Genomic DNA, 11,361 nt, shown 5'->3' with positions numbered 1-11,361 from the left:
TGAAGCAGGGTTAATATCCAAATGGGGGGCAAAATCAATGCACTTAAATAGAAAAAATAAGTTTTAAAACCAAGCAGCATATTAAATATATTACTTTTTCCCCTAGGTAATCTAGGTAGTAATGATATACCCATGATACCTTAGTTAGCACAGTGGGGCTAGTATTTATTATAACTCCCCTGGGAACTTCAGATTTGATCTGCTCACTTTCATAACTCTCTTTGCAAAAACAATACTATGCAGCAAACTGGGGCCGAATGATCAGGAGTGGAAGGAGCCTTCTGTCAGAGCTGTATGGGATATACCCTAGATCACTGTAGTAACATGAGCTGAATCTTCAGCAAAATTCCTCAGAAACAGATGAAACCATGACATGCACAGTGAACAGAACTCAGACCCGATTCTGTTCTTTGTGCTTTAACCTATGATATGCAGCCCCTACTCACAATCACATAGCAGGGGGCAGATACTTACATGCTACAGAAGCAGGATATGACACAGGGATTCATTCCTTTTGTTTGTTTTGTTTTAATAATTTTAGGTACTCACTGAATTCTCAGTTTTCCTTTGTAAAGCCTACCATTCAAAATCACTGGACAACACCACAAATCAGGGTTCTCATTTGTTCTCCAGTACTAACTATGGATCTAAAGCCTTGTGGATGTAAAAAGCACTGAAGAGCAAGAAAAATAAAGAAGTGTTTTTGCAGGTGTGAAGCCAAATTGTTTCCAGAGGTTGAGTGCTCTGCAATTAATCTAGGTTTTCCAAATAAACTACCGTAATGCAACATGCCAAATTAAAATTTACCCTGCCAAATGGCTCAAAAATTCCTCGAAGCATATCTTCAGTTATGTTGAAGTGTAACGATCCCACATACAGCCTCATAGGACCAGCACTGCCCTTCTGCAGGTTATTTGCCATTGCTGCTGCTCTGTTTTTCTCTGCCTAAGGAAAAAAAAAAAGAAAAACTCACCTTCTATAAAAATCTAATTAAAAATCCTAACATAAGCAGTATACATTTACCAGATTCACCAAGATACAAGCTGTTTTCTAATCTGCACAATATCCATCAGACTCACTTAAAACCTACAAAATCCAAGACCACAACCAAGTACAGAGGGCACAGCTTCCAAATTGCAGAACCTTATGCAGAATTCTGGCTTCTATCTAGTTAACACTTTAATTTGTACATATGCTGGAAAGCGTACATAATAGATACTACAATCCTGTAACACTATTAGTTTCCTTATTACTACCTTCTTAACATCTGTGTTTTCAAAATTCATTTCTATCACTTTGAAATGCTTTCATTGCCTGTCAACTATGGGAGGCAAAGGTCCATTTATAATGATCTTCAATAATCATTCTAGTTAAGGTTTTCCAAACATTCAATGATAACCAAATTTTCAAACAGTAAGTTTTCTGGCAAGATAGAAGAGGAACCAACTCAACATGAATAAAAATGAGGTTTACAATTCCTTACCTGTGATGCTTGTACTATGATTGGTACACCCAAGACTCTCTGACCAGTTAGTCCTATTGCCAGAGGCACTGAACTAACATCAACAAATTCTACATAAGCAATTCCCTTTGAACGCCTGGAATTTCTATCTGAAATCATTCGCACATCACGAACCTGAAAGGCAAGTACAGAAACACTTTTAGAGAAAAAGGAAAAAACAATGCAGTCCATTTCTCAGAAAGGTATTAATAACCAGAAAATTATTTGCCAAGCCAATGGCTTTGTAATTATGCTGCAAAAATAGAACTGCATAAAGCTATAACGAACATATCCCAGAGGCAAGCTAGCATTAAAAGCTGCTGTTCAAAGTCAAATCTAGGATGCTACTGGAACAGCAGCAATAGAATACTTGCAGCACTGTAGTGCTTTAAGCCAGAAGTTTACAGCTGATGGAACAAAACAAGTTCAAACTGGAGGTTAAACACATTTTTAAATTACACTGTAACTGGCAGATCTATCTGCAAAAGACTGAAACTTCTAAAAAATGAAGTTGCTGGAATCAGAATTCAATTGCCATGTTTTGCAGCACATCATATGCTGAACAATGAACTCCTGATAAATTACATTTTAATGTTCAGTCTTTATGAATTAGTTGGTAGTTTCGCCCTTTTCACCTAGATAGAAAGCCACTTGCTTACAATTCTGCAGAATATTCTTTCTGTACCAAGACAGCATGAAGAAGTATTCAGAATCATTTCAACCTCCCTATTATTTACCTTCCCTACTGTAGAGAAAAATTCTTCCAGGTCTCTAGGCCGAATTCTTGCAGCCAGCTGCATGCAGAATACTGTTCGAGCATCCCTCTCTTCTGGGGTAAGATTATCAATAGGTTCTCTGGAAAGAGGAAAGTTCAGTTAAAAAATAATCTGATTTAAGAAGTCATCTCTGGGCCATGCATTAAACTTGAAATAATCAGTACTTCAAAACCTGATGGGGGGGGGGGGGGGGGGGGGGGAAATGCCTGCCATATTAAAAAAAGGCAGGGTCAAGATCTGAAGGAAATACCCCCAATATTAATACATTTAATCCCTCAACATTACTAAACATCTTGTTTCAACTGTAAGCATTAAACATGACTGGAAATCTGTACAGAGACCACAAAACTGAGGTGCCATTTTGCTACTCTCCAGAACAGCTAACAGTACCACTATAGAACTTGCAGTCAAAAACATGAGATGAAAGGACAGGAAAACAAAGGAAAACAGGATTAATTACAACACACTATCTTTCTGAACTCTCAGACAAGTAGCATGAACTTTTTGTGGCTTTGCAAACTAAAATCTTACATCTATGCAGTCACCTCAGTCACTACAGCCACCACAAACAATACATCTCTACAAACAGAGCTCCCAGTCCTCATTTTATAGTCTCAGCTTGTTAACCCACAAATAAGTATGAATTGTGAGTAATTATGCTCATCCTCGACACCAGAAACACTAGATTAATTTTATTTCAATACTGAGGCTAGCTGGAATTAGATGCACTGCTTTTGAGGTGTTAAAGCTTCAAAATATAAATTAAGTACAGGACGGAATTAGCATGCCAGATCCTCAACTAGATTTCCAGTCACGTAATAAGTATTTATATTTTTATAAGGGGGGGGGGGGGGGGGGGAATCACTGAGAATACAGAAGAAAAATTTAAACTAAATTATCTCAGTAAGAGTTTGCTAATAATTAAAAGAACAAAGCAAGATTGGTTAAATTTAACTGCATTAATTTAAGAGAATAATCTCATTAGCAGCTATCTAAATCCAATTCCCTTAAATAAGAAGCCTAAGAATGGATAAGCACCTCGTGGATTTTAAAAGTACCTGGCTTCTCTATAAATAACATTAATACATACTCAATAGGAAAAAGAAGCATTTGTACTATACTCTTCCATTCCATACTTAAGATTCTTAAGTAAGATTGTGCAGAAAAGCTAGCTAATTTAAATGTCAAGTAACAGGGAAAAGACTGAGAATACAGAAACACAAAAAAACATGTGTTTTGCAAACTGACGTTATTTACAATTCCACACAGTTATTGGCGGGGAGGGGGGGAGAAAGCAATGTATCTTGAATACTCTCCTCTCATGGGCTTTCTGAATGAATCCCTGAATTACTTGTGAGCATAAGCCACAAAGCAAGTAGGCATGCATTATTTCAGCATTACTTTTCCAACTTCAATTGGGAAAAAAAAACAAAACCACAAACAAAAAACCCACAAACCCAACCCTCAAATGTACATAAAATTCCTACCTAACAGGGCTTTTGTCTTTTCTGAAAGGACTTTTGCTTCTGGAGCGTCGTCTGCTATAAAGAGATATCAAGAAGATAAGAAAAACTTTATCAGTCCGATTTTAAACAAAACCTATTAACAAAGCAATAAAAAGCAGAGAAAACTCAGAAACCTTAATTTGATGCTGTGAGGCAGACCAATCTTCCCTCTGATGGCACTGTTGAATTTTGGACCAGAACTACGGCAGAAGCAAAGACAGACATTACTCACCAGCATACCTGAAATCAGTATTTCCTGTTTGTATTCAAATTCCACTGCAAGTGCTCACCCACCCTTGCACCTGACTTTGCAAACATTTTCCATTAGCAGCACCCACAGCATGCATAAGCTACATGCAGTACTCCAAACCGTAAGGCACAGAATATGCTCCCTGCTCAGTTTCATCTGTATCACAAAATTCCAGAATATGCAGGACTCCAAGTAAGAACTGAATCATGAGCCAGCCAGACACATCGAGCTGTATGTGCAGAATATTCTGGGCTACAGTTACTGCTGTAATCTTCTTTACATATTTTTTTGTCCACATGCGTATTCTACCTACTGATGACCACCAAAGTAGTACCTTAATGGCCTGGAACTCAGTCTTGGAGTTTTAAGCAAAGTGATACTGACAGGACTATTTGCTCCAATGTAGCATTTTAAAACTGAAAGTTTCATGAAGCGTAAGGCATAAGTGGAAACCAAAGTAGCCTCCAGCAGACATCCGCAGAGGACACATTCGCTAATGTCTCAGCTCTAGCCACTTAAGTGCTACGTATACATAAAGGCAGCTTCCTTTGAAGTTCTTAACAGACATCAAAACACATAATCATTTAAGCCAGCAGTAAACTTTATACAGGCAGGTCACCACAGAAGGAACCCAATCTGTTGGCTGAATCTAATTTTAGTTCTCCAGACTTCAGAGGCTGTTAGAACAAATGGCAACCTGCCCACTGCTTCCATGTAAGACAGTTCTCTTGCCAGTTACTGTGGCACAGGCTAACAGACTGTGATGTGAACAGCAAGATTCATCCTATCTCCCTGAACTTGATCCTTGCAGATACAAGGCAAAGAACACCACCTGTTAAATTCTTCCTGTGCTTCCACCAAACAGCAGAGGCAGTGCTGCAGACTGAATGCTAGGGGGTTTGCCTTTCCACCTGCACAGAACTGATTCTTTCTGCTGTAGCTATAAATTGATGTGAAAACACCCTGAAAGACACAGCAGTCTAAAGACATTAAGTGGCCCTTCACTAAATTCACTTAGCCAACAAATTTGTCTGAGAAAATGTCTTCTGGCTACTCAGAGGAGCAGCAATGCTTATAGTTTAACTCAGCATCCACAACAAGGAGGAGGATGCCCATTTTTAAACATGTTATGGGGAAGTAGTGGGCCAAGATCCAAAGCCATGCTGGTCAGGTTAAAGCAAGGGAAATAAGGCCCTGTGTAACACTGGGGAAACAATAATAATAAAAAACAATTTAGAAACTACTTATTAAGATAAAATAAGACAAAACCCACGCACGTGTTGAGATGAGATCACTATTGATCAAAAACAGGTGGTTTTTTTCCCCTAGGATAAATTATTCCATTTCCTACTCAAGTTCAAACAAATGACTGCTGAGAGGATCCATTCACATTCTCCAATGTCTGTGACACATACTGCCAAAAGCTGCATCTGGAAATGCTGATACTAATTCCAGAAGCTGGCTTCTTATCAGAGATAGGATTACCTTGCATCTTCACACATCCTGATATAGAACATTCTGTTCGTCTCAACTCAAATGCAGCAAGGCAAACCAATTACAGTGACTCCAGAATATTAACATGCAGACCAACCAAATTATGGTCAGTAAGACCATGAGCTTTTAAGGAAACCATGGAAGAAACATTCTACTTGTCTAAACCTAATGAAAAAAAAACTGAGAGGATACACAGTACCAGTCTTCAAATGTACAGCTTCAGGGAAACAACAAAAAACTAACACAACTCCAAAAGTATCTTTCAGGTTTCACTCTTGACAAACAAGTAGTATCTTATTTACATGACTTCATGGGAGAAATATTAAAAAAACCCAGCAGACTGAAGTTGTAACAGACCACTGGAACAGACCGAGCACCCAAGCTACCTTCTGAAGATCCTTTTTTAACAGTGTCCTGCAGGACGGTTTTTCTATAGAGAATTGCTTGCACCAAGTCACAATTGATTTATCTTTATGTCTACGGGTTATCTTCTTTATAAGCCAAAGTGCACTAAGTCCTGTGTGCGGCCAAAGCACAGCTAGGTACACATTTTCCTAACCCTATGTGATGCCATGTGGCCCCAAGAACAATAGTCAGGTCAGAAGACAGACAGTAAAATATCAGCTTTCACCTGCTCAGTCATATCCAAGACTTTCAACAAAAGAGACAAGGCAAGCTTTGGCTAACAAGAGTCCAAGAGAATCACAACAAACTTTCAGTCCTCATGTCATGACCCCATTTTCCTAGCAGCTTTGCCCAAATTCTGGATTCTAGAATAGCAACAGGACAGTGACTTCTACTGTACATCAGCAGTAGCTGGGATGTCAGATAGGTGTCTAAGCAAGAATACATGGTCCAGTTCTTCCTCCTAAGGGTCCTAATAATAACTGTAGAAGACATAAGGGACAATATATGTGAGAAGAGTAACATTTAAAAACCCTGTGAACGCAAAGCAATGCAAGCCAATCACTCCATTTTAAAACATTATAACATTTAATCACTGTCATGTTTAAGCATAAGATAAATTCAAAGTCCTCAGGTACTCTGTAAGCACTCGTCTCCTTTTCCTTCATAATCACCTATACTACACCCTCTCTTCCCACTACTGCAGATGCTTCCACATCACCCCCAACAGCAAAAATTACTCGGTTTAGAGGTACTGGCTTGGAAAAGGGCCTTTATAAAGCAAAAAAGATAACAAGGATGAAAGAGGAGTGAAAAAAAAATAAAATACAGCCATCAAGCGTTTTGAACTAGATGTTGTAGTCAACTACAACACTGCTTGCAGTAATACTGACTCAGAACTGTGTGAAGAGCCCCAAGATGAGATTCCAGATACAAATTCTCCAGTCAGTGAGAGCATCCTCATAGTCACTTCTGAAACACTGAGTTGATGGTGCTGCTATGGAGACTGTTTGGTGATACAGGAGGCTTAATCTCCAGAACTTGTGTCTCCCAGAAAGTCAGTACCCGTTAAACAGCTTTTAAAGGCAAGTCTCTGCATTGAAGAGTCCTGAACACGAAATTAAGAGTTCTTTTCCCTCATATCTTCTGCGGTCCTTCTCCTTCACACCTTTTGAGCCAAAACTGGAATTTTTGAATACTTTAGCATGTGTATCACTTCAACAGCATCATCCGTGACCTACAAGTTAGCAACAACCAACTGTTGGCTACACAACAGTCAGTACCAATGCCTCTGGGATGCATACAGTCATCCTATACCAGTCTTCCACTAAGCTATTTTAAAAACTAAAATTCTAATTGGTTAAATGATAGCAACAATTCAGCAACTGAAGCAGAGAACACAAGGTTGCCAAACCAGTAAGTACAACCTTGTATCCTCAGGGGATACTAGATTATTTCACCTTTTTGTTCACTGTCTCTCAATACCAAAGAAATTGCCTCAACAGCTATGGAAGAGTATCAGAACAACGAAAAAGACCCCTCATAATCATTTACCCTCCTGGCACAACATACCTTAATGCATTAAAATGGGCATGGGTTATTGCAGTGATGTCCAGATTTCAACCTCTACTTGAGGAAATTATTTCAAAGACCCAAAACACTGAAACTCCCAAATTTCTCCAGGTGAAGAAAATTCTCACCCAATGACAACAGAAAAACAAACAAACAAAAAGAAAACATTCCAATAAAGCTAGGAGAATGCAGCAACTCCCAACCAAGTGATGAGATAAAGGACATCCTCTCCACAAAACTCCACATTGGAGTTGAGAAGACTGGCAGGTTCCACATATCTTGATCAAGATCCTCTGTTTATGAGGCAGTCTGGCATCAGTGGCACCAGCACAACTCAACTAGCTACTGTAATCTTACAGGTAACAAAGAGCTGTAGAAAACATCAACTGTGCACAGCTGAAGCTCAGAGCAGCTTCACAGAGGCCCTGACAGGCCTGATACTTGAGACAGAGTTAAGAGCAGGGCTGATTCGCTCTATGATCCCCAAGCACACACTATTGATGGAAACACAGGATGCCACTGCATCTTAGCAGAGCCCAGAGTTGCATTATGTTGCATTATGAAAATGCCAACATCCAGATCACTTAGTGCAAAATGAGACCCTGAGATCTCAGGCAACTTTTGTTTACATTCCATGAGTACTAAAAGGAATGCAATGAGACCCAGCCACTTAGAAAAACATTAATTTGCAGAAACCCATAGAAGTCTGCAATGTATTAAAGGTAAACACTGTCTTCTCAAATATCTCAAGAGATTTCTCCATCACATATCACGTTACATGCCACGATTTAAAAAATAGATCCTTTTCATACGCCTGCCTCTGACACGATCTTGCATTCTGAGAACTGACAGAAGTTGAGATGAGACCCAGACAAAAGCAGACACAAACAGCAGCCTCAGGTAAACAATGAAAGCCAAGCATACAGCCCAGTTCTCATTGTTTTTCTACTTTGAAGGCAAAAAAAAGGTGATGGGGAGCAAATGGGAGAGCAGGAGTACAGAACAGCAGAATCACAGAATAAATACCAATGAAGAAATGTTTTGAGAAATCATTTACGACTGTCAGGGACTACCTATAGCAGAACTTCTATCAAGCCACAGATCTGAGAGGAACTGAAGAATCCTTCCACAGCCTCTGAACAAGTCTGAGAAAAAGCAGGGCAAATATGCAATGCATGGGCATTACTAAAACAAAACACTTCCAGTCTGGATGCATAAACACAGCAAGTGCTTATGCAGTAAGTGTTTAAGAGCAGCAACCCAGAAAAACTCTTCACTAATGCAAGCAAAAGGATGTATGAGCTTGTAACCAATGTCAGATGACTTCACTATACGGATCTGACAGTTTTAACTGTCAAAAAATAAGTAGATAGTTAGGACGGGAAAAACTTGTTACTATTTTAATTCTGTGACTAACTGTTTTTCAGTCAGTTGTACACATTCTTTCACTTGCTTTTGTATCTTTCTGTGTTCAGGTAAGAATGAAAACTAGCAGGAGGAAGTGGATACATTACTGTCCTCTTTTTCACTCTATACTTCTTGACACTCTTCAACCTTAACCTCTCACCTTCTTTTCTGAGATGATTCACAACCAATTTAGAAAGAGTGAAACTTTAAGCTTCCACATCAAACACTACAGCAGCACACATTCAACACTACATAAATAACCTACTAAGGACTTCTATAGCGGCCTCTGAATCTGCGATCTCTACTTCTAGAACGGCTGCGTCTGCGTTCTTTGCTTCTGCTCCGTTTCCTTTCCCGGCTTCTGCTCTTTTTCCTTTCCCGATCTCGGCTCCGTTTGCGTTCCTTACTTCTGCTCCTCTTCCTGTCATGGCTTCGACTTCGGCTCTTGCTCTTTTTTCTCCTGAGAAAGAAAAACACATCTTTGGTTACACATGTAGCTCAGTGTTACTATCGACATCACACGCCACAGTTCCTCTAACCTGATGTCACAGACACCAATAGGAAAAAGTATAAAAGTTTATTTTGTTAAATAGGTGGTTAAGCACATCAGCAATCTCTTAAAAAGTATAATGAGCAACATAAAGGGCTCCAAAGCACTTTTTTATTTTAAATTTTGTAATTACTAAAGAATGCTTCCAGGAAGAGTAAAAAGGACTCAAATAAGTATTTACTGCATTAGATCTAGTATATACTAAATACAGTACTTCATCTGTCTTTCAAACATACTTTAAATTCACCATCAAGATGCTAAAGTGAAACAAAACAACAAAATAGAAAGAGGCAAGTCTGAAGGAAAGGAAGGTTGTTTTCTCTTGATATTCCCTACCACCAGTCTTAAACTGCCTACAAGTTTTGCTTCTAACTTGTTACTCCCATTCATAAGCCACCTACTTTTTCAAGTCTGTGGCTCTTACAGGTTTGAGGCAAACTGCAGATCTTCATAATCTTAACCACTAAAAAACTAAACTTCTAAAATCTCCAAGTCAATTATACTTCGTATTTGAAAGCCAGTGAGCCACTGTTTCATTCTTGGCAGACTATTTTTGGGTTATTTGCAACTTCCTTTTTTCCCTCTCTATCTCAGTCCATAAAAACTTACAATCTCCTGGTTTTTAAAATACATGTATATGTATACACAAAACACACATTAAACAGATGCTCAAGCAATTACTTCAGACAGTAATTTATCTCAAGCTAGATTTTGGGAATAACAAACTTTGCTAAACTTTTGAAATTCAAAACATCCTTTGGTATTGAATTTTTTCTCTCCTCCTTTTGGGCCTTCTGATTACATATACCATCTTTTTTCCAAAGTGGTCACTCATACACTTAAAAATTATGTATGCCACCCCCTCCTTTTTTAAAAGCAGTTCATCCCTGTTACCCTCCATGGCCATGTATAATGTAAGACTTCTAGTTAGTTTCAATTACTGAAGTAAAAATCTCTCAGCTACCACATCTAACTAAGCCTAATCATCACTGGCAGCTTTTCTCTCCAAACTCCACCTTGGCAGACTCATTAAAACTATCTTAGTATTTCTCTCACAAGAAGCATCTTGTGATTTGGTTTTAAAAACTGGAATATTTCATTTTTAATTGATTATTCATCTACAATACACTATCAGTTTCTCTAACGTTTTGTATGGACAGAGAAGCTGCTGAATCAAAGCCAGATTATTCAAAAGCTTCACAATCTCTGATGACATCACTCAAATCCAGAATGATTTACATCAACATCACTTAACTACACTTCCTACTGTAATGCACTCTGTGACAGGCACACATAGTCTCTCTCCTCTAGGATCCATCACTTCCTACTATCTCCCCTAAGTTAAAACCCTAAAACACTACCATTATAGCTCCAAAAATTACTAACTTGTAGCTCAATATACTGCCTAGTACCAGTAGCTAGTAACTGCAGCTAGTCTTCAGTAAAGACAGTAACTATTCAGTATCCAAATGTGAGCTGAGCCCTCTTTGTATGCAAAGACTCCCGACAGTAGAGATCTACGTTCTGCCTTCCAATCACAAATAAAACTGGACATACAGCACAGACTTCTAGTAAAAATGCAGATTCTTAATCCTTCCAAGTCCTAAACCAGAACGTATCATCTGGTTGGGCTCAATCATCTTAAAGGTCTTCTCCAACCTAAACAATTCCCTTTGACAATTATCGTAAGCTGTGAATCAAGCATTATTTTTTAGTTGCTGATGTTTGCCATGGATTACGGTTTTCCTGACGGTTTGAATCTTCTTTCAGTACTGCCCAATTGCAGTATATAAAGACACTCCAACAATTTCATACATAAGCAAAGCAAGAAGTCTTGTAAAGCCTATATACACCTTAGTCCTCAGCAAGAGTACACTGTCAAAAGTCACATAAAAAAACCT

At 38.7% G+C, this 11,361-nt stretch overlaps 1 protein-coding gene across 13 annotated transcripts in view; it reads right to left on the bottom strand.

The window, feature by feature from the left end:
- RBM39 (RNA binding motif protein 39) overlaps positions 1–11,361 on the bottom strand; it is a 31,875-nt gene that overhangs the window by 13,320 nt on the left and 7,194 nt on the right. For 6 of the 13 annotated variants that reach the window (XM_040608374.1, XM_040608375.1, XM_040608376.1 and 3 more), the window contains 6 exons: positions 9,176–9,367; positions 3,917–3,982; positions 3,765–3,818; positions 2,239–2,356; positions 1,484–1,636; positions 808–945 (listed from right to left, as the gene is read on the bottom strand). In XM_040608374.1, coding sequence (XP_040464308.1) covers positions 808–945; positions 1,484–1,636; positions 2,239–2,356; positions 3,765–3,818; positions 3,917–3,982; positions 9,176–9,367 — 721 coding nt within the window. Of the gene's footprint in view, positions 1–807; positions 946–1,483; positions 1,637–2,238; positions 2,357–3,764; positions 3,819–3,916; positions 3,983–9,175; positions 9,371–11,361 lie in introns of all 13 variants that reach the window. The other 7 variants (XR_005829885.1, XR_005829886.1, XM_040608371.1 and 4 more) reach the window with 3 other exon arrangements.

This window comes from Falco naumanni, chromosome 10 (genome assembly GCF_017639655.2).
Source record: "Falco naumanni isolate bFalNau1 chromosome 10, bFalNau1.pat, whole genome shotgun sequence".
Lineage (NCBI taxonomy): Eukaryota > Metazoa > Chordata > Aves > Falconiformes > Falconidae > Falco > Falco naumanni.
The sequence above is the reverse complement of the archived record's forward strand: the minus strand, read 5'-3'. Positions and strand labels throughout refer to the sequence as shown.